The 24,129-nt window shown below is 36.9% G+C and overlaps 1 protein-coding gene across 10 annotated transcripts in view; it reads right to left on the reverse strand.

The window, feature by feature from the left end:
- PTPRM (protein tyrosine phosphatase, receptor type M) overlaps positions 1-24,129 on the reverse strand; it is a 455,758-nt gene that overhangs the window by 156,209 nt on the left and 275,420 nt on the right. For 6 of the 10 annotated variants that reach the window (XM_027882059.1, XM_027882057.1, XM_027882062.1 and 3 more), the window contains exons 13-15: positions 23,756-23,792; positions 18,528-18,602; positions 1,057-1,189 (exon numbers count right to left, since the gene is read on the reverse strand). In XM_027882059.1, the coding sequence (XP_027737860.1) occupies positions 1,057-1,189; positions 18,528-18,602; positions 23,756-23,792 (245 nt within the window). The remainder of the gene's footprint in view (positions 1-1,056; positions 1,190-18,527; positions 18,603-23,755; positions 23,793-24,129) is intronic. The other 4 variants (XM_027882060.1, XM_027882064.1, XM_027882063.1 and 1 more) reach the window with 1 other exon arrangement.

Here is a 24,129-nt window from a genome sequence, read left to right on the forward strand (position 1 = left end):
CAGCTACTTCTGTTGCCTGCCCTGAGGCACTGTCAGACAGCTGCCTCCCTTGCTGTGCACCTCCACTGTTCAAATTCTGGAAGAAATTCAGGCAGCTCAGGGGTTTGGACTATCTCAGACCTGCCAAACTAGTTAACATACAATTAAATCACATAGTGTTGGGATGAGTAAAATGAGGCCAGGATTGCTCTCAAAGGATGAAAAGGGGATAATACAAAGTGCAAAGCAGGGAGGTCAGGGGTTATGGGACAGTAAGGAGACGTGGCAGAAGTGGAAGGAGAATTTGTGACTCAGCCCCTTTACACAGCACTTGCACACTCCTAACCCCACCTCTAACAGCTGCAAATCTCACATTTCTCAGGATACAACCTAAAACCTTAATTCTATTTGCTAATTAATTTCTCCCAGTCTAGACTTAGCTTCTAAGATCACATGGGGGTGTTTTTCTTATCTATTCCTCCTCCCTGGATATGAGATATTTTTCCCATTATGATTTTTCCTTTTATAGTGTTGAGAAAGGCAAACAGTTTTAAAAGCCTCACTATTCTAATACTGTAGCAGTTTTCAAATGATATTTGAAACAAAACAATGTATGCGTGAGTGTGTTGAACCAGCATTTGGAAACATTCAGCACCATTGTAACATTTTTCTTTGTTTTCAGGGAATGAAGTTTATGCAAAAGAATATACTCCTCATTCTTAGCACAAACTACCTTAGCTCTAGTTCCTGTTTGACTAAGAATTTCTTTTACATGAAATAATGAAACCACATCTAATTTTCAGCTGTTCTCTTGAATAGGGTGGAGACTCACAGGACAGAGATATTCTTCTGTTATTAGAGCCCATCATGCAGTACTGATATAAAAAGTGCTAGAATCACTAACCTCTAATTGGTATATATATATATATGTATGTGTATATATATATAACAAAGAGAGAAACATTATTTCTCTGTGGACATGAAGGTGGCTGGACACTTCTACCGTTACCAAATTGAGAACTGTCATAGGAGATGCAATATGACTATGTACATGGAAAACATCCACTAATTGCTCACCTTTTCTTCATTACCAGCACGACCCCCAGAAATATAATGACGAACAGCAAGATGCCTGCAATGACTCCAGCAATTTTAACAGTATGGTCGCTCTGTTTCTCAGGCTCTGGGTCCGGTTTTCGAGTGGCAGCCCCTATGGAATAATTATATGAGAAAGAGGGAAAAGAATAAAGGTGTTATTCTTTTGATGTTTGTATACTTAACCTATCAGTGTTATTAGTCTTATCCAGGGCCAACAGATATCAATACTAGGTCTTCTAAGAAAAAATCCTGCTTTCATATGCATTGTTGGGAATAGAATTCTCTATATACGTTCCAAGACATTTCGCAAGACCACAACACAGGCAGATACCACTGCCAGACCTAACGCTCTTAAAGGAGCCTCTTCACAGATTCAAAAATTTCTATATTTTTATTATCTGTGCTGGCTCCCTTTTCTTCCTGCCATTTAGAAACTTGCTAACAACACAATAACTATACTAAGCCTTTATCCAAATTTGATTTGCTGAAACATTTTCCTCAATTATTTTTCATAAATGAAGCTGTAATTCCATAACATATTAGCCTAAACACCTGGAAAAGTGAGATAAGCTCATTTACCATGCATTTTACCCGCAATTGTTTTTTACACAATAGACTTTTTTTTTGCCTTTGGAAATCTAAATCTAGGTCACATCTGGTAGGAAAAAAGACTCCTTCTAAGCAATTTATTCACAAAGTGGGAAGCAGCTGATGATCACACCGCTGGCACCTACATTTAATATCTGTTTAAATGAGATAACCAGTGCCTTACAGCAGCTACTGTCTTAGCTCTTCCAGCTTCTCCATTTAAAAAAAATAACATCGTTTGTACTGTTTACTGTATAATGTGATGGAACGTCAAATCCATGTCTGATGAAATATCCATTTCCCCTACTAAATGAGTTCAGGATGAAAAACGTTAAGGAAGCAACATTCAATTCACTAAGCTGATTTTGGGTTTTTTATGGACTTCCATTTTTTTTTAATCAAAACGTGACAGCATTCATCATTTGAGGCACCATGCCATAAAATGGACACAGGGATTTATGGATTGCTTTCCTGCTGTAGCTTTTTTTTGGGAAGGGAAAAGGAAGAGTAAAGCCTAAGTAAAGTGAAATATTTTAAGACCACATTCTTATCTCGCTGTCTGAGATAAGATCTGCTCTTTCAGATAGGATTTTGAAAGCACCAACAATGTTTTACTTGTTTCTTCATTTCATTATTCTGGAAAGAAAGCAAAGTAATGCCTAATTTACATGCAGAGATATTTTCTGAAAAGTACAAGGAAAACATTTCCAATGCCTCTTCTCAGTTCTAACCAGAGTATTTTAAGATCGAGAGCACTTCTGAGTGCCCACAGTTACACTTTTGGACTACATCTTCAAAACTCCTTGTCAGGAGGAATGCCAGGAAAACTTGCCAGAAAAGTGATAACCATCCTTCAAAACATATCTAAAGCTAACTGCAGGAACCAGGTTCTTGGGAAAATTCTGGCTGTGGTACTTAGAATGAGTGCTAAATCAGAGAGGATGATGGGCTCCCTCTCTTTATGCCCAGTCCCACAAGAGTATTAGTTTGATAGAAATACACACATACTGTTCTGAATTAGCAAAATCCCGACAAAATCTGGCTCTGTATTTTCTTCAATATAGATGCATAAAATTCCAATATAAACAGTTCTATTTTTATTTTCCTGTATCACATATAAATAATTTTGTTAAATTCTATATTGTTGTAATCTTCACAGCATTCCAAAGGCAGTAGATGTCTAGATCATCTTCATGAATAAAGGAGCTGTTGAGCTGAATTTGGCAAACAGTGAACCAAGTATGATGCAAATATTAAGACATAAGAAGGACTCCAAAGTTCTCTTTTAAATCTAAAATCCAAGCAAGGAAGAATGTGAAGTCAACAACAAGTAGTGTCTTTTTAGATGCAACTTACAGAGTTCCTTCCAGAGTATATTCTTCATTATCTCCTTCAGGCTACCCCACACTACTGGAATACTCATCAGTAATGCCTTCTAAACAACAATTTCTGCCTTATGGTTTTATTCCTTTTGTTAAGGCTTCCAGTGTTAGTTTTGGGAACATGAGTGCTAAGCAGATGAAGTTAGTGAAGGCACTACTGCTGTATTTTTACAGAGAACTCTCAGCTATCCAGTGTGTTCTATCTGTGTTATGTCTCTAACAGCTCATGGTCCTCACCTCAGTGGAACCAGCAAGACTTAAACTACCACACACATTTTCTGCACATGATGGAACATAACTTTCATGAAATGCCTTCAATGAGACAAAGCATTACCCTCTGAGAGTCATGGACAAGCTGAGGAATTCACCACTATTGCAAAATCTCCAAAGCGAGCCTACACAAGAAGAGATATAGGGCCTAACATCAGGACACTCAAACTCCCATGTTGAATCTATTGATTATCCAATTGAAGGATCATCCCAAATTTTCTATGAAAAGACACGTAATGTCAATTCAAATTAAAAATAGCATAGTGCTTCTCACAGTAATGGATTCAGCCTGACTCAGAACAGAGATCGTCTTAAACTGAAAACATGGTGTTTGACAAGCCTTTTAAAAACTCCTATCACTAATTATTATTATAAGCCCCCCAAATATTTGGATTATCTCAATTCTCCTTTATTTCCATTCAGCAACTCATTCATTCCCCAACAGAATGTTGCTCCTTTCCCTGTGTCAGTGGTTTCCAAAATCTACTTGGGTAAAAAAACCAAATCTGCCACCTTTCACCTTTCTTGAGCATCCCTCGAGTCTTTTGATATTAGAAATTTGGGATTAACTTCCTTCATTTTATTTATACTGTTTATTCCTTTAACGTACTTCAAACCTGCTCTTAAAACCATGCAGAATGCTAAGGGAGATGATTTCAATATCAGATGGACATTGAATGTGTCACTGGCGCATTGTTTACAATGAAACTTGCATCCCTTTCTTCAGTGCAGTGCTCAGTTTTGAACCCTTTATGAGTCAGAGGTCATTTAAGTTTAGCTCTGCTGAACACTACACAGCATTTATCAAGACTGCAATTCGAGTTGGAACTACTTCTTCATTCAGTTTGCTTTTGTCCTGTTGAAATTCTTCACAGCCCTGTGTGAATCCTGCTAACACGTATCATCTAGCATCATAATCAAGAGCTGCTGCCCCAACAGTGACTCTTACACACATTTAATAAACACACCGTTCCGCATTTATTATTAAATCCTAAAGTGCATTAGCTACGATAAGCAGCGTCATTTTACTTCTCTCTAGTTTCTGTTTGATAGGCAGATGTTGTTCCAAAGTGATATCTGCCTCTCACCTCATAATTACTTCTTAACTGACTTTTAACCTATAGCCACCCGGGCAATTGCACTGGCACCATGGAGAGAAGGGTGGGCTGTGCCTAAGGTGATTGAGGAAGCTAGGGGCAGTAGTTCTGAGGTTCATTCTCCCTCATGAGAAACTGCAATGTCAATCTGTGCACTGAGTTTTCTTTGTATGTTTTCAAGAGAGATTGGGAAAAGTACTATTGTAAGTCTAAAAAAAAGGTGCTGTGGTTTCTCCTTTGCTCTTCTGTACTGACACATGATAAAAAAATTGAGTCAAATGTCATCTTTCGTTAGAGAAACAGTGTAACCACCTATGCACTACTGTATCAGGATGCTACTAAACCTTGGTGGTTTCTTTATTATTATTGTTTCAACCACTTTTTCTGACACAGTAATTTTTAATTATTTGTATTTCTTTTGTTCCTTTTAATTTTAAGGTTTTGATTCTACCCTTGGATACAGAAGACTGACTTTAAACCTTGCAAAATAATCTCACTTTTCTTACTGAGACTGTCTGGGCTAGTGGACCCAAAATAATCAAGGCCAAACTGACACATACACTGTGGTGCACCTCTAGAAAGACAATAGGTCAGTAAAGAGCAGCAACTGCAGGATAGCTCCAGGGAGCTGCTTAGAAAATGAAAGGACAAGGAAATGTTTCCTGCCAGTTTAAAAAGGATTAAGGTGCTGACTTTGGAAAGTCTTTACTTGATGAAAACAAACTAGAGTGCTTCCTGCCAGAAGTGAAAAACAAGACATACGCTTACAGATAAACCCTAAGGTGCCACAAAACCCAGCAAAGTATTTCCCGAGGCTTCCTGCACTGAATAAAATGGAAGACAGTAACACTGCTTAGTTCTACACACTTAGATATTTACTCTTCGAATTAATCTAAGCAATTCTAATTTCCCTTCTACTTATTTATTCCCTATTCTTTGTGGTTCTCTCTACAGCAGCATTTAAAATGTGAAATATCTTTTTTTTTTTTCTTCACTTAGGAAGAATGGCATTCAGCTGGCCTGATTTATGACTTTTCCTCATGGGTTCCATTTTGTTCAGCACTTCGCAAGCCCCAGTGATAGTATTTCTAAGTAGTACCCATGAAACACCTGAAGATAGTATTTCACTTATTTTTTACTCTCAAGACCTATTCCACTAACTTTTCCTTAATACTGGAATCCCATTCTCTGAAGTTTATAGTGATTATTCAGCCACTTCATGACATTTTTCTTCAGATTGAGAACTGAATTATATTGTAGTTGGTAATATTTGATGTCTGTCATACTCTGAATTCTTAAATTAGTTCGTGCAGTTAAATTTCTATGTCTGCACTATGGGCTAGAAGATAGGGTAAAAAAAAAACAAAAAACAAACAACTCTTTGAAGAATTTCTAGTTCTGCCACTTCCTTGGGTGCAGAATTTCCCTTTCCTTTCTCACTCAGAAGGCACAAGTATCATGTTACTGATCAACCTCAAGACTTTATAAAGAATAATCTCTAGTAGGTAGTTTATGGATAGAAAAGTTGGAAAAGAACTACTTGTCATTAAATGGAAACTAAGACTGTTTGCTGACTGAACTAGTCAAGCAAAATATCATTCTTCTGACTTAGATGCAAGCATTATCTTGTTTTCCAGAATCAATGAAAATGTTCTTTATTAAAAGAAATGACCTCTACCAAACTGAAAAACAAATCTCTCTCCTTTTCTCTTTGTAAATGAACAAACTTTGGTCTTGCTTCTCAATGTGTCTCAGTCCCTTCCAAAAAAGATACTCAGAAATGACTTACTACTGTATAGAGTAGACTGACCAATAAAATAACCCTGGTTCAAAAGTCTAGGAGCTGCTGGTTATACTTCTAACAAAAGAAAAAAGCTGTTAGTATTAAAAACTAGCTGTAGATTGCTTTGTCTAAAACAATCTTTTAAAAATCCATGTTTCTTCTCCTATTTGCATCAACAAATAATCCCTTCAACTAATTAAGGAGACCATTCTCATTTTATTTCTCCCACTCAAGGCTGATCATAATTGATGACTTTTTTATTCCTTTCTACAGCTTTAAGCTCTCAAAAAGTACGTGCTTGATAAGTCACTTGCAAGCCTTTCCAACTGCCTTTCATCCACAGGTGTTCCAGTGACTGATGTAATGGCTAACTTTACAAGGCTTTAAAGTAATAATACAGTTAGTTCACATCACCCTAGTTTCCAGTCAAACTTGAAACTAACTTTTTGAGTTAGTAACTAGACTGTGATTTTTTTTATGCAGGCAGTGCAATTCAAACTATCATGTCTCAGCACCTACTTTTGAGTTATTTCACAGAGTGAGTCAGGAAAATGAAACATTATACCCCTGCGTGACAGTTGCACCATGATTAGGTGGCAGAAATCATGCAAAATGGTACAAAGTAGAAGCAAGGCAGAGAGGTGTGAATCTTCCTTGAAACATCCATCACTAGGATGCTTTTGTCCCTGCCAGAAAGTAAGAAGACTGAAAGATCAGAGAACTTGGATCTGCCCACACTCTGCAAGGACAACGCGAATCACAAAGGCTACTATCATTATTGCTCTCTGTTATTTGTCTAGGAGCTGTAAATCAGACTGGGAGCCCGACTGTGCTAAGAACAGTGCAGGCACACAGTGAAGCAATCTTTAGCACTAAAAGCATACTGCCTAGCTGAGCTAGGCTGTAACAGGCAGGTGTGGCAATCACAGGTGGAAGGGGGAGGCAAAACCCCCTAAGGAAATGCATTCACAATACCCAAATAAATGAACAGTTCTATCCTTCCTGCTCTTCTAGCTAGCTGGTATCACTCAGCATTTCCAGCTGCTACCACAGTAGAAACAGATCTTCAAGTGGGATTTGAGGGACAGAGTAATGTATTTACAGATTATGTTGGTTGCGGTGTTTCAAGGAAGGAATCAACATAAAAGTTCATAAACATAAAGGCAGGAAAAGCAGAGGTGCCATAAGAAAAGGGTTGGGATAAAGGGCAGTGTGAAAACGTTACTGATATGAAAAGAGGTGCTCCACTGAGGTGGGTCCTTCTTATAAATGTCAAATGACCAACAGGAAACCCAATCCTACATCACAAACTGCAATACTAAATGGGGCAGTAGTGCAAACTGACTGGTGTCCTCCAGAAACTTCCTCGGCATTTCTACCCTCATCTCACCCATGGCTGCAGAAAATGGTACCCTCATTTTTAAATCTGTAGCAGTATTACTGATGTTGTGAAAAGACAAGCCCATCCAAAGAGCTTTTTATGAGTTTCAAGTTCACTCCAGATGCCAGGATTTGAGACTGTCTTGGAGAAGACCCAAAACACATACAGATTTCTAGATGAAATAAATTACCACCCTGGCTATTCTGTTTATACTGTAAGTGACTGGCATTCAGTCCTCATCTGCTAGCCAGCATGTATTCCGCTTAACAAAGTCTTTGTTTTATTACTCCTGGTAGAACTCCAGCTAAGGGAGACGTTTCTCTTGCCATCTTCATTGTTAACTTTCCAATCAGTGTTTCTCATTCTCCTTCAAAACTGTAGGGTTTTTGTCCATGTGGCAGAAGTTACGAAGTGTTGTTGGGCAGGGTATACTTTCTGCCAAAAGGTGGTTTTGATCAGTATTTTTTCAGGTTCCTCTCTCTACTCCATGTCTTGAATATATTAGTTTAGTAAATGTCTCAGAGTAAGTTCTGTTTATCTCTCCTTTTACAATACTTTTTCCTTTTTGTTCCTGGTTTCTTTTGGAAATACTCATGTATAAACTGCTATTTCTACATGGCAGAGATTATGTTCTCCTTCTGTTTTGCTAAGCACAGGAGCTGTTTAAGTGTTGAAATCAATGTAGTTCGATTTTCCCTCCTATGACGTGTTAGTGCTCACCAATCTATTTTTTTAATGTCTGGGAAAAAAGGACAAGCAGCACTTACACTTTAGCAGGACAGTGTTTTCTTTGCAATTTATGATCATCAGCACAATACATATGGCTCTTCTTTTCCTAAAAAAGGTTTTCTGTACTTCCGTAGGACAACTCTCTTGATTTGGACATTTTTTATTTGATATTTTTCAAATGCAGGAAGAAACAGACTTGTTAGGTCTGTGGTAAAGGACTATCAAAATAAGGCTCCGCTGCGTAACAATAATTATGAATTATTAATTTTGTTTGTGATATGCTTTAGGAAAATGCAAATATAGGTTACAAAGAACTGCACAAATAGGACTCATTTAACTGACTATCAAATGAATTGTATCTCTCACTGGTGGATGTGAGTAGAAAGACATTTTTGGTTAAACATCTGTGTTTCCAATTGTCAGGAATAATAACATTCTTTACAAAACATGCTTAAAACAAATAAAGTTCCCAGTTTGACACATATGTCTTGGTCTCATCACAGTTTATTTTTTAATAGGATTTTAATCCAGACTCTTTAGACTGGATTTTACTGGAGACTGTGTTTTTTAAAGAAGGGACTTATAAGCAAGCAAGTCTTGACAAACAGCTCATTTGTTCCTTTGCAATAAAACCATCAACCTTTCTGCTAGCTCTTCTTTTATCTTGCCTTTTAATCAAAGAAATTTAAATAATTAAAATTCATAAAAATTTTCCTCTCTACTAGGCACCCAAGGTGTTGGAAGCCCTCCTTCATTCTGGAAGAAAGTGTAAGCCCTCAGACTTTAATGGCACTGAGATCATTAAGGGATGTTTAAACATTACTCAATAGCTACATAACAACCAAAAATTATTAACAAGTCTCAGATACGCAGACACAGCTTATCTTCTTCTTGGAAATAAATATTTTATGAAAGAAAAAAATATAAGGCCTTTGGAACCTTAAGCTTTCAAATGCCCCTAAAGGGTATTCCCACACACTTTAGACTACTTTTTGAAGAAAAAAGGGTTGTTACATATTTACAAGTACTCACTATGTGTGGCTGGAGAAGCAGCCACAACGGTGCCCATGACAGATTTCTATGTCAACAAAGGGAAAAGTCATGGCAGCATATCTGAAAGACAGACCTCACCACTGAAGTGAAAGACAAAATTCTCCTCACTAGTATGGAAAGAAGAAAATGGGTCAAACTTTACCAAACTACTCTCTGACTACCCAAACACAGCAAAGGTCAATATGACGTCATAAGACACAAATTTCTGACCAAGGCTGACTGAGGAGTAAGGAGAACATACTTGCATCAAATTAGCTGTATACACGTAGGTCTCATTCTGAACAAGGATGAGGAGGTCTAAGAAAGAGGCACCAGCAAGAGCTGAAACCTCAGGCGTCACAGTATTTTGAAATATAGGGCTTGTTACCAGCTGATGCTGAGCGGAAGACATGCCACCTGCAGCCATTAGGAGTGCAACTGCATCTTACAAACATGACTTCCGTGAACAAGAAGTCATAGAGGTATACTATACAACAAGAGGAGCCTTTAGACCTAAAATATTTGATTTTATGGTTCTCTACATAATCTCAAACAGTACTCAGAGTAGAAGAGTAACTCAAATTAGCGCTGAGCAACTGAAAGCAATCAGTCCAGACTAATCCTGCCCGTACACAATGCATTTTCTAAGCAAGTCAGCATCACTTTCAGACCATCCCTATAGAAGCAGTGGACTATTTATCATCACCCACACCAAGGACATTTGCTCAAGGAGACCTCCGGCTTTTAACACCAGATCTACACTTGAAAGTATATTGAGATGTGTCAAGAAGTATCAGGCATCACTGAAAGTTTATTTTAGCTATCCTTTAGAAACTGAAAAGGTGAGGATATGAAGTCTGCCTTCTTTAGGGGAGGTAAAATGTTTTCTAGTACTCAGTTGGCCTTCACCAAGCAGGGAAGACATGAAGTCACATCACAGTAATGTTTCTGGAGCTGACCTACTCAGGGTGAAACTCAGTTACAGAACTAAATGTTCTTGGCCTGGACAAACACAGCTGTTTTATTTTCCATTCATGAATGCAAGGGACCGCATCCAGCATGGAAATAAAGTAACCTGAAGCTATGGGTAGGGAGTAGTGGAGTGAGGTACCATCTTCCGATGAACACTAATGAACAGTTCCCAATGGAAAGTCAGTGAAGGCACGGTTACTTTGCCATTGGGAGGAAAGGACCAGAAGGACAATGCAGTATAGGAATCCCCAGGGGAAGGTCTGTACACCCACGGATTTATCGGCCTGTGCTGCAGTTGGCTCATAGATGAAGCTGACATTCCTGGTGATTTCCACTACCACCCTCCCTTCACTCTGTAACCCTTATGAAGGGTTCTTCAGAAATCCTTCAAAAACAATCACACTCTAGGAATTTACTTATCATTACTCACTACCTACGTGTTTTCTTGGAAAGAAGCACAACACAGTCCATTCTACTAAAAAATAAATGGAATTATACATATAATGACAAATGCAGAAATATAAAAATATATTAGTGATAAATTTATAAAAAGTAGGAAAAAAAGACACAAAATCTTTTTTCTTTTAAAGCTTTTCAGAGTCAACACTGTTTTTGGTCAGGCAGGTTGGCTAGAGGAACTGGAAAGGAGAATCCAAACAACAAAGGAAAAATAATTCCACAGAATTCTAAATGTGTCTTTGTGCCGATACAGTGTAGCAGTTCTTTTGTTCACATTTCAGAAACATTTACAGTATTGACAATAAAAAAACCTTTCCAGACTGAAACACTGTTGAACGCACTAATATTCTAGTACTGGGACAAGAATAAACTAGGCCTCCTATGAATAGTTTTCACTGATTTACATTTCATTTTTCGTATATTTCATGTAGGTTTTAGGGGGTAAAGGAAAACCTCCATCTGTCCTATTTTATTAAGAATGCCTTAAACAGTTAATTTTATCATCAGTTCTTTTCACTTTTAATTATTGACACATTTACTCATAACCAGAAGTGGTCTAATTCAATGACAGCACACTGAAAAGTGCAACTGCTTTGCTTCAAAAAAGTTTAAAGAATACTTTATTTGCTTCTGAACAATGACAATTTACCATTTTTCCTCCGTTTCCCTTTGTGTTTCTGATATGAACTCAAAAGATGAAAGAGAACCTGATAATACTTATTTCCCCTCTTGACAGCTTGAAACCCTTTAAGACATCAACTTCCGCTCACTTTTATGTAAAACTGGGATTCAACTTTTATTTGAATGGGAGTTTACCATGTAAACAAAAACTTCTTAGTGGTCAGCAGTAACAGAAAATCAGATTAAGAGAAGGAAAGGAAAATTCAATATTTGGAGAAATGAAGACTTGGAAATGCACAGATATACTTGAATGACTTTCTCAGACCTCTAAAATCATCAGTTCTTGCAGTCAAACTCCCATTACTGTAGAAAAGGACATTTTCAATATATTGTCTGAAGAAGGTGTTTAGAACCCACCAATAACTACAAGTCATGGCTTGCACAGTGTTCAGCAAAGTGCAGCTGAGATATTTATTAAGATTTCAGTTATTTCAAGGAATCTCAATTGAGTGAATTGCTGAAACATCATTTTGCCAAATGTAGTATGTTATGTAACTCTTGATTAAAGTTGGCAGTATTACTCTCCTCTTTACTGAGCTACTCTATTCAACTGCAACACATCTGAATGTTCATCTATACATTAACAGAGAGGTAATCCATGTAATATAGCATTACACATTTGTTAAACTCTCCAGTGATACAAATACCACATTTGCAGTTTCTGAGGACTACAGATTATTTTACCCACAACTGATCTGACATTTTATTTGGAATTAGAATTCTAATTGTTTAGCATTTTATGAATACAGTCAATAACTACAGATGGGAAACGTTCAAATTCACTGGAGTTTTTTAGTTACTTATTATATCTCTGAGTTTCCCTCTCTTCCCTTATCTCTCGTTAATTTTTCATTGTGGTATATGCAAAATGTTCTGCTTCGAATGTAAAAATCAGAGGCATAGTTTTTTTAATACAGAAATGAAATAATACAGTATATGACATATAGCCACGCTACAAAATTACCTATTGGTATTTTCGCTTTGTTTTCTGTTTTTTGCTTCTCTGTACATGCTGGTGTTTAAATATTTTGGATTAGGTGTGATACTGAACAGTACCAGTACTATCCAAATGGTAGAGATTCCTTCATTTTGTTAAGAATTTATCCTGGTGATTTCACTCACAGTGTTACTCTCATGACTGGGTTTTGTGTTTCCATTCTCTGTAAGGAGATCAAGGAAAGCAGCCTCTCTCCCCAGTCCAACTTCAAATAGCCTCACAGATATCCTGACATTAAGATTACATATTACTAAGAAAATAGATTATTTGTCAAGCTAGGATGAACCAAATAGACCCATTTTTACTGGTTTAAGTTAAATTCAGCTTACTCACTCAATTAAAGAGATATCAGACAGTGATACTTGAAATCATATTTTTCTCTCAGCTACAGACTGGGACGCTCAAATTTCCAAGTCGGTTTCGTAACCTGAGGGACGTAACACAACCGCTGCAATGACTGACTATAACCTCTGTGGCAACCAACTTTTCAGTTCATCTGACTAAGAGAAAAACTACTGCTTCAATGCAAAACATACCTAATTAGGCTACTTGTCCTTCCTAAAGGGTAAGAGAAGACTGATACTTTCTCCTAGGTCATGGGATCTTCTCCAGTTGTTCCTATCCGAGTTCTGTAACACCAGCTGCCTCTGGTGATAAAGTGCCAAGGTAGATGGAGAACCCACACCTTCTTGGCCAACTGTAAGCATCAACGGCCAGAGCAAAACCATGGATATGACCCACTGCACTTTATCCTCTCTACTCCCCTACTTACGCAGGAGTTGCAAAGGTCCCACTGTCTCCAACCCTACCTGTTCAGAGTAAGAGGAGTTGAATGCGAAAAGGTCCTGAAGCCCTGTTCAGAGCCTCTGGTTTCTCTGTAGTTACTTGGAATGCATTCAAAAGTAAGGTTGATAATTCATTTTCAGAAAACCTTAAAGGAATTATTATTACTGTAAAACACGAAGCGGAGTACTTAATATCACTAATAGAATCCCACTGTTAACTGACTTCTAATCAGCTCAGGTTCTCTACTGTCTGCAGCAGGAAAGGGCTTGTATTTATATTATGGGTTATTTCACCAACTGTGAATTGTTATCAGCATTATTTTTGGGCACTCTTAGGTCTTGTTAACTTAAGCTCTTCTACAGGTGCTCTGTGGAAAATGTACATATGCTTAAAATCGTAGATGCTCTGGCTGCACTGTCTTACAGAAAACCTGACATTTGACTCCATAACATACTAAGGGGAAAAAGAAGGAGAAAAGGAAACAGCAGCTCCCATGGCACTCCTGTATCCTCTTAACATTTTCTTGTAACTATACTGTTTTATAGATGAAACTGTCACTGCAAAAATGACAAATGTAACACATAAAAGAACAAAAATGGGCAATAAATCACAAGTGACACTCCAGCCCATTGAAATGCATTCAGCCACTACTGCAGAAAGTATGAACATTTCCTTGTTTTGCATTCTGCCCAGCTGAGCAAGAGGACCAAAATCCTTGAACAACTGGTACAACAATCGTTGCAGCCATCATACAAAAATAGGCTTCAAATTTCACTTTGGAGAGTGAGATTCATTCTCATTCTGCTTTCCTTGTCACTTGGACTTGTCACAGCATTGTAATATGGCTTTGACATTACAGCACACAGGTGCTCATTCTCCCCTGGATAATTATCCACAACTCCCACTGATATAAACATTGTTCAAAAGTATCAAGAGAAGAATAAACTCCCGAAATGGCGTATTCAACCTGCAGACTGGCACATCTGCACATAGCTTTGTTACTATAGACACCACTGAATTCTCAACTAAGAAATAGTGGGTTCTACATTACACAAAATAGCACTTCAAGTTTCAGCATATCAGAATACATCTAAATCAATGTTACATGGTTCAGGATGGAGAAAAAAAGAATGTGAGTGTCTGTCCAGACCATGTTATACCTCAAATGCACTGCAAAGTACAACAAACCAGGTAAATAGCAAAACACTCCTCAAATTCATGCTGTTGTGTTTTGTGCCAATAAACAAACTGTGCTTTCAATAATACAGTATAAACCTGGAGTAAATCCCTTAACATAAAAAATTCTATGAAGTTGTAATTTCATGATTTCAGTTAATTTTTTTCACTTTTACAGTGGTATGGCTGAGAATAGAATCTGACCCAGAATACAGCAATAAATCTTGTTATATATTGAATACACATCTAAAGAAATCTGTATATTTAATTATGTTGCTAACTTCATAAGGTAGAATAAGCCAACTGGGACTATTTTACGACCACCTTTAACATGTTTATAAAATATGTTGCTCATTTAGACCTTAAGGTTTGCAGAGTAAAAATCACTTAATTTTTAAGCTTTTGCCACTATCTGTTAAAAAAAAAACAACAACCAAAACCAACTCTCTAATTCTTAAGTATCAGTTATTCTACAAAACTTCTGACGTATCTTGTTGCATCTGATTTGTACCAAGAATTTAATCTATGAAGACTGTACAATACAGAGCTCTCTCTTCCAGCTGCATGTGCAATTAACAATGGGTAGTAAAAAGGGCATTCTACAGAAATCAGTCTTAATAACATCTAGTAGAGTAGTGGCTGCTCCGCTAAATCACAAATGGAAATACTTTAATTTAAATATAAGTAGCTCAGACATATTTCAACAATTAAGAAAATGTGTGAAAGAATGAACACCCTAATCATAATTCCAAGCATGCTATTTTATCAGAATGCAGACAAAATACATGAGGGCCAAGTGAATACCAAATATGGCCAATTTAAACCTATTACATGAAGCGTCTCTTACAAAACAGTGAAGCAAACTGCAAAGGATTTCAGTCTTACTCAAAAACGTGGTTTCGTTATTCAACTTTAAAGTTAAAATCATACAGTGACATACATATGTGTAAGTCTTTTGATAACCTTCTACATGATTTCAGCTGTAGTGTTAAACAGTATTTGTTTATGAAAACACAGAGACACTATCATGAGGACTATTATGCTTCATGTATACAGTGTTTTCTCCTGGCTGACAGGTGTTAGACAGTTTGATATTCTCCCTGTCTGTTGGCGGATAGGATCAATTGAGTGGATTTCAAGTTAGTTGCTTTTTTTGTAAGGATAACACTGAAAGTTAAACACTATCCCCCAAATTTGAATTCCTTAGTTACTAAGTTATTGAATCAGTGATAATAATGTATTCGCTCTTACTAAAAACACTAATTTCCCTATTTTGGCCTCTAAGAGTAAAAATCACACAGCTGCCTTTACAGCATGTTATGCTGTAACTCCAGGACAACTACACTGTAGGTATTTAAGTGCAACTGCAAGGAGAAGTTCTGTTTTCTACAGGTTGCAAAGGCTGTAGCAATGGGTAAAGCAATGGGTGGCTGTCAAGGTATTTAGGGCAACTAGCAGGTAATCCTATAAATGGAAGACGTATTATTTTTATATGAAAAAGGAAATGAGAAAGAATGGACAAACAGAAATTAACAATGCATTGTTTATAAACTGCATCCCTAAGAGACAAGTTGATGATGAGGGTGGAGGAAATGGGTGGAAGTAGAACTGGTTTGAAAGCTGAGCTGTATTATCATGATATTTCTGAAGAGAAAGACCTTTCAAAATTGGTAACGATATTCAGGAATGCAGCCAAGATTTTAAATTTTCATTATGCAAGAAGCATCAACTTCCCACTTAAAAAAACCCGAAAATGCCAACCTTGACCTCCCCACTGCCAGTTATGTGTCTCCTCAAATGCTAAAAGACAAAAGTAATTTCTTGATCTCAAATGTAATTACTTCGGTTCTGAGCAAAGAAATGAGGAAAAGGCACTGAACAGAAAATGCTAAGTGACACTATTTAACAGTTAAAGGTGTAGGGCTTGTGGTAACTAGAGTTAGCAACAATCCTATCCTTTCTGCACGACGAAGTTCTTTTACATGCAAATCCTTTCCACAGTCTTGGAATTCATAGGAGAAAAATGTGGGGAGAGTATGCAGCGCTCCCTGCTCCTTCATGTGCAGTCCAGCTTCTGTAAACCTCCTTTCAGGAAACCTTTGGGTTTCTCATGGATACTGCAGATCCCACTACTGCTGTACTGTTGTAAGGCTGTTCTGCTGAAAAAGCCTGCCTTGTTGCTATCATGGGACAACGATGTGGGCTGGGTGAGGTTTCTTCAATCCTTACTGCAGTTGTGGCAAAGGAAAACGAGGAAGATGCTTCTTTCCTTTTGAGCACACAGTCTTTCAAACATGAGAATGGGATGGGAACTTATGAGGGGATTTTGAAGGTTTTCTAACACATTTCATAAGTAGCCATAAATGCTGTTAACAGCTATCATTTGATACTTTCTTTTTCACTATAAAATTAGATTCTAGTAGAACTTCTGTTTTTTTCTTATTTTTAATAAAAAGCAAGCAAAAGTCACAGACTGCCAATGCCAAAACAACCAAATAAATACTTTGTCAGCTATTCTATGCTAGCTGTGTCTCTGCTCTCTCACTGTTAAATTATTCTAGCCCTCTTCTTCCTGTGGAACAGGCATCTCTCCAGTGTTTCATATGGCTACCCAGTTTTGCATTGAAACAAATAAAACAAGAAAACAGGAGAAGAAAAACATTTAATTCTCCACATTGTAAAATATATAGGCTCATCTGAACCTTGTGATGAAGAAATCAAAACCTGCTGAAATTCAAGAATATGGAAGAGATCTTGTCTCTTCAATGCTTTTTTCGAATTGTCAAGTAAAAAAATTAATTGAGATATAGAAGTGTGTGCGGACACAGTTTCTGACAAGCAGCTCTAACAAGAGCAAACTAGTACTTCCTGGCATCATCCAAATATGCTATTCTGGTTAGTTCATATATTATTACCTAACACAAATATACATGCAACATACCTGTCTTGATTGACAAGGCAACGTGGGCATTATGGATCACTCTTGTTATTATCACACTTGTTATTACAACACATACTCCAGAATTAACAGCTATAGAAGACATGCCACTAATCCTCTTATCTTAAACTGAATCATTTAACTCCCTGTTATTGTCTACAGCAGTATCCAGATGCTAGGCATCTGAACTCATCCTGATTTCCTAGACACCCTGGTAGCAACATACATGTGCTTCCCAAGGAGCTATGCCAGCGTTCTTGAAAAGGCAATTATTTTATCAGATGCTAAATGCTGATGGACAAGGTCTAACTTCCCCCATTACACATTTCATTACACTCACCTCAGATTCTAAAGTTTTTAATGCTCTTGGCTTCTGCTTGAAAATAAAAATATTTGCAAATCCCTGAAAATTTTTATGCAGGTGTTTATTTTCTGGCAAAAGGAATATTTTCCCCAAGTTTACAAAGATTTTCTAGTATTCTGAATCATCCTTCAAGTCACATACAGGCTAATAATGGTTTCCCTTGCATACTGAGTTTACTTTGACAATTAGATTTTGAACCCTTAAGTCCTGCTCATTCTCATATGTCACATGCTAGTTTATTTTATTTTAATCCTAGAACTCATGTATGACATAATTAAAAAGGAATCTATTTTATTTATTTTAATATCTTCCATATTGAAATGTTGCCAGAAAATATGATCTTCCCAAAATCATACAGAAAAAAACCCTAATCCACTAACGCTAGATCTTTGTCCTAACTTGCACATGCAACTCTTGAGCCTAAATTATTTAGAAATTCTAGTGTCTTGATCTAATAACACAGAAAAAAATAAACAGGTACACAGATATATATCTATATTCAAACTGTCATTTAATTTCCAGATGGAGCAAGACTAGATCTCTTTACAACATCAGGCTTAAAGGAACATTCCACAGGTCACACACATAATGGGCACATGCAGCGGAGTTGTACGTACAGGGATGTGTGTGTAAGTCTTGGTGCCAAGCGAACCACTTTATATTTAATGGAGCTGAGGAAAAACTTGTAAACAAAAAGAAACTTTTAACACAGAAAACTGTTTATGAGCAGAGAAAGAGGAAACTGTCAGGGAAGGGGAGCCAAAGAAAATGAGACAAAATGCGCATGATGACTTGTCTGTACTTGAACATCTGACCTGTTAGTTGGTCGTCGCCTGCAGCAGGGGCGATGCGAATGTATGGTGTTGTAAGCTGAGTCACGATTATCGCAGCTAAGGCAAAGGAAGATTTCCAGGTCAGCATGCATGAGGGAAAAAAAAGCCAGACTGAAGCTATGCCAGCAAGAAGAATCTTGGTCAGCAGTTAATTGTCTGAACTTCTTACAAATAAAAAACAAAAAAGTTCCCGTAAGTTTTCATCTTCAGTTGTTAGTTTGGTTATTCTGCAAATTAATAAGCTTTTGTATGTGACCTTTATTAAGGAAGAGGACTCAAAGCACATTATTTACATATAATGCATTTGAGGGGACTGGAGACTCTTTGGGTCTGCTAGTTACAGCACTGGGTTTTCTAAGTGAAAGCTAACTGCTTATTCAGATTAGTATGAACTTCTCTAGGTAACCTGAATTGGTTTCACTTTTTATTTTCCTATTTCATATTACTACATTTCTCCTACAATTCTTTTAAGATAATGTTTATGTAAAGTATTTTTGAGCTAGTTAAGATTAATTTTTCTTATATCCACTTGGGTTGTTGTTGGGAAAGTGCACAAACTACACAAATACTTAACGTTCAGCACACAGAGAATGACCACTTAGAGGCGGCAAGCTTTTAATTAGGTGTGTATGTAACAGTCTGAGGTCTGAGTTTTACCACTAAGACAAGAAAAAGCTGAAAACCCTGAACTGTTTATGTGCCTGAAGTATTCAGACTTTTCTGACAGAGCTGTAACAATCACTGTCTGCTACAGATAACTATTACCACGACTCACATTAATAAAATCTCTTATTTGTTCATTTTCCAGCAGTTCTGTGATTGCCTCTAAATGGTTAAGCACACTCTGATACATATATATTAAGGAATATAAAAAAAATTAAAAGGTCAGATCCAACATGATGCAGCTGGAGAATGATGCAAAGAAAAAATATTGGAAAATTAAGGACAAAATTATATGAAAGATCACTCATTTACATAGAACAGCCTGGGTGCTATTAGAAATGTGGCAACGAGTGAGGAAAATAGATCATCTACCATCTGCAGACAATTAAACTCAAAACTGCTGCTGCATAATATTTTGAAATATCCCTCTGCAACACTGAAATGCAGTGTTGATAGTAGCTTCTAGAGCTCTGTTGCTATTGGATTTAAAATATTATAATATCCTTTTCTCTCTCATAATTAATGAAAGGCTTCCAATATTGCAAAATTAAAACAATGATGTGTCCCTCTCGAGAACTGGATTCCTAGGAGATAATCAAGATGTTTCTATCCAGACAGTGCTGTAAGTCATATCAGGAAATATAGTCTTAATATAAATCACAAACCACCCCAAAGTTGATAGTAATAAACTTGGAGGAGTTTTGGAATGTTTTCAACTTTGTCTGCTGAGATTTTACAGTCATTTAGCTTGAAAAAAGAGTAGGTATATGAAAGTCATATTTCAAGCAATATATGACAACCTTTATTACCACTGGTACAAAAAAGTTCTTCCTGATTTTTGTTTGTTTGTTTGTTTAATTATCTTGTCAAAAATAATGGGAGTGGAAACTCTGCAGTCTCCACATTTGTGTATACACCAAGTAGTCTCAGAGGTCCTAGAAGCCTTTCTCTATAGAAAACTAAGATCAGAAGACTCCACATCACAAGAATATGCTGTCTGATCCTTCTCCTAACAATGTCATTGGCAAAGGCTTCCTCTGACTTCAGAAGAAGCAGAAGGAGAACTTTCAGCTCTACAAAACCCAATATTTTCATCCTACATTACACTTGCAGTCATTGCAATTAGGATTTTTATATGATCTCTAAAAGAACACATTCAACAGAGGTTTCATTTGCAAAGATGTAATGGTCATAAAACAAGAGCATTTTTTAAAAGGGTACAAATTGAGATTGCTTAAAATATACTTGATGGAATGAGAAAGAATTGTCTAGCTACTGACCCTAGACATGCATTTGATCCAGTAGAATTAAGCTGTACTTTTTTAGAGATAGGCTATACTCTTCTCAGAAGCCTGTCAATATGATAATTGATGTCTGGTGCACTTTGTCTCTGATACAGCAACACGGTTTAGTGTCACCAGTAAAGCATACGCATTATTTCTGTTGACATCAACTTGAGGGGAAAGTGTACTCAAGGTACAGGACAGCTCTGCTGGATCTGGAGCAAAACCACTCTCTATGCTACACTTATTTATTTTTAACAAAAAAATAAAAAGCTTGTGGTGGGACACAGAATGAACACTGCATGACTCAGTGATAAAACTGAATCTCAGTGATCTTATGAAAGTCTTAAAGGACACCAACAAATTTACTATCTGGAGGTGAGATAATTAAAGGAAATACAGCTAGCAAGTGATACAGCTATGCTCATGACATGTTCTGAACTGCCATATTTGTCCTGAGGGCAGAGTTCAAACAGGCTAACCACATATCCTTAGTACAGACAACGAGGTGGCTTGGCCAATCTCAGCTGGCTCAGTGGAGCAGCTCCGAGGTTGTCTTAGGTGTCCTTGATCCCAGGAATGGTTACCAATGCACTTGGTGCAATCATCAAATTCCACAAGAATGGAATTGCAAAAAATTTCAAGGAAAAAGCAGACAGTTAGCTACACTACCAAGTTTATTTCGCAGCTCATATTTTATGGCAAAGGCCTTTATCCAGTAAAATACTGGATATGTCTACTTTACGACAGAATAGTTGCAATATAGTCAGGAGGATTATTCTTTGTGCTCCAAATTAGGTACATAACTGACTTGATTAAGGCCTAAAAGCATAAGATTTCCAACATTCATATGAAATTCTAGAGCACACCCACTAATTCCAATGCCCTACACAAGGCTGTAGATAATTTCAGGATCAGACCTTCATTTAAAAGAAGATTTCACCAGTTTTATACATGAATGGTCTAAAGCACTTCCTCTAGCTTTAAAAACCATCAAACTTGAACTTCTGAAGATAAGAGAAGGCTAGAATATAAAGATTTCAGAAACGCTAATATATGAAAACCAGATGTTGTACTGGAGAGCGTTCACAATCTTATTTGTAAGAAGCACTACAGTGCATAAATAGAGGGACCTAACAAGCACATAGAGCTTAAGTAGCTTACTGTCTACTAGCTACACTGTAGTCACAAAGCTTGGTGGAAACTGGTGCAAGCCTGTAAGAAATCTGACACAGAAAGCCATCAGAGCAGCCTTTGCTTACTGGGTAACAGACAATATGAATGTTACACTTAGCTGTTTGGGGGTGGGGGTGGAAAGAAAGAGAGCTGAATGGGAGAAGACAATTTTCTGTCTTGTCCCAATGCAGGTGTGGTGACTTCTGATCTATAGACATAAAGCATTTTCGTGATCTTTTTGTAGTCCAAATGTGGGAAGTCCAAAGAGAGCACAGAATTCTGCTTTTCTCTTAAGTATCTCTGTTAGATCTGAAGGGAAAACATCTGCTTACACAGGTATTATTATTAACATATTAAAATATGTCATGGTCTTCATTTAATTTTTTTGATTAATACAGATTAAAAGTATAATATAAACATTCACTTGATAAGAAGGGAAATCAGTGCTTTACAGAAGCCCCCCAAGAAAGTTTTGTACCAGGGACCCCGTTTCAAAGTCCTCACAACAACCTCTCCCATTATTTTACAGGCTTCACAAAGGTATTATGAAAGATTACAAAACATGTTTTCAAAACAGAAAGGTAGGGAGATCTGTTTAAAATAAAAGCTGCATTTCTCACATCTGCATTGCCAAACGGGTTAGCTCAAAGTAGCTCGTTGCTATGGGAGCTATTCCAATCCACAAAGTTACCCTCACTTCTCAAATGAGATAGTAAGAATTTTCAGTCAGTCAAGTAATTTGAATAGTTGAACATCCATTAGTGATTATGAATACAAATCTTCAAATAATTTAAAATCCATTCCTCTAATCATCTATTATGATTTCCGAGGCATCATAGTCCACTCCTGGTATCTCTGAAACTACTCAAAAATAACAACATAGGATTTCACTTGAATCTGGAATTAATCTCTCATCTATATTATACTGGAGTTTAGTTCAGGTATTTTCTATGTTTTAGTAAGCAGTCAGTTAGCAAATTAAAATCATGACTAATTCCTTTGGCTTGGAAAAAAGACAGGAATCAGTTCAAAGAGACATAAAAATGTATTTGTCACATCAGGGAGGATCCAGCCTTTCAACGGGAGCAACTTGCATGCTAACATTACTGATACTTTTAACTGATGAGATTCTCATCCATCCCATTTAGAGACTTAGTGGTGGTGGTGGAATTGTGGAGTCTGCATGTAAAGGAAATCACAGTGGGATCAGCTGCATTAGGGACAGTCCCTGAAACAAGCATAATCACCTTCAAAATACAGCGGTATGATACAGTGCTATAGGGAGGAAGCATTTTTCTTTTCATACTCTTGGCCAGGTGCCCAAATTGCAAGGTGGTATTACCAGTTCCTACTCACAGCAGCAACTTCTTCCCTTTTCCTCTGTTACAATCTCCAAATAATTGCACTATGCCATCACTTCTTTTTCAGATTTTGAAGTTGCCACCAGCTAGAAGTACTACAAAGGTGAGACTACAAAGATAATCACAGACGGATCTAGACCCCACAGATAAACAGGTCAGCACTATGTTTTTCTTTCCTTGTTTGGGGATAAAAACTCTACCACTCTCTCAGTTATACAAACTTATTTCACTAATAGCAGTATCATGTGCTGACAGTCAAATAAATACAGATGATCTGTACCATGAAAATGAAGAACATGTATCCTCTGCTTTTCTTTTATAAAGCAATTAAGATAACACAATTGCTTATGAGTAAGGCGTAATTTTGCACTACGGATAGATAAGCAGCTAGTATGCACTCTGCAATTGGCAACTTTAAAACTCTACTATATATATAAAAGTCAAAAATATTTATTGTGAGATCATATAAAAACCCACAGAATATATTTTTAAAACTGTGTTCAAAAATAAGTAATGCATTTATTATTAAAACAAACAAACAAACAAACAAACAAACAAATTTCCTAAATCTCAGCTAGAAATGCAAATGATTCTATGAAAATTCTGTAATAGGTTTGTAATAGTGATGCCTTTGAGCAATATAATCTCTTCTGGAGGGTTGCAAGGACCATGTGAGGAGAAGGTCAGCAAGCTGAAGTACAGAACACATGACATAATATGAACATACCTTTTGTGGCTACCCTGACGCAGTCGATTTTGGTTTCCTGTGTTAAATAAAGAGGAAAAAGGTCACACCTTGTGTTTCTAAGCAGAGAAAATCATCCACGATTCTATTCTTAAATGTACTGATAAAATGTCAGAGAAGAATGTGCCTCATTACATACTTAACTGCTTATTAGGTAACTCCAATGTGATTTCATAATATGGACAAACACTGCTTGGGTATGCCACATAAACATTTCACTTAAGATTCCTCTTAAAGTAAAAATATGTGAAAGATACTCACAAGAGCACAGGCAAGTGTTCAGCTTTTTAACTTTGGTAACATAATGACTTTTGGAGATTTTTCTTTTTCTTACAGATAGTATAGTTTAAGGCATC

Source organism: Empidonax traillii, unplaced genomic scaffold (assembly GCF_003031625.1).
Source record: "Empidonax traillii isolate 1590-97213 ecotype Southwest subspecies unplaced genomic scaffold, ASM303162v1 scaffold100:size1405979, whole genome shotgun sequence".
In the NCBI taxonomy this organism is placed as follows: Eukaryota; Metazoa; Chordata; class Aves; order Passeriformes; family Tyrannidae; genus Empidonax; species Empidonax traillii.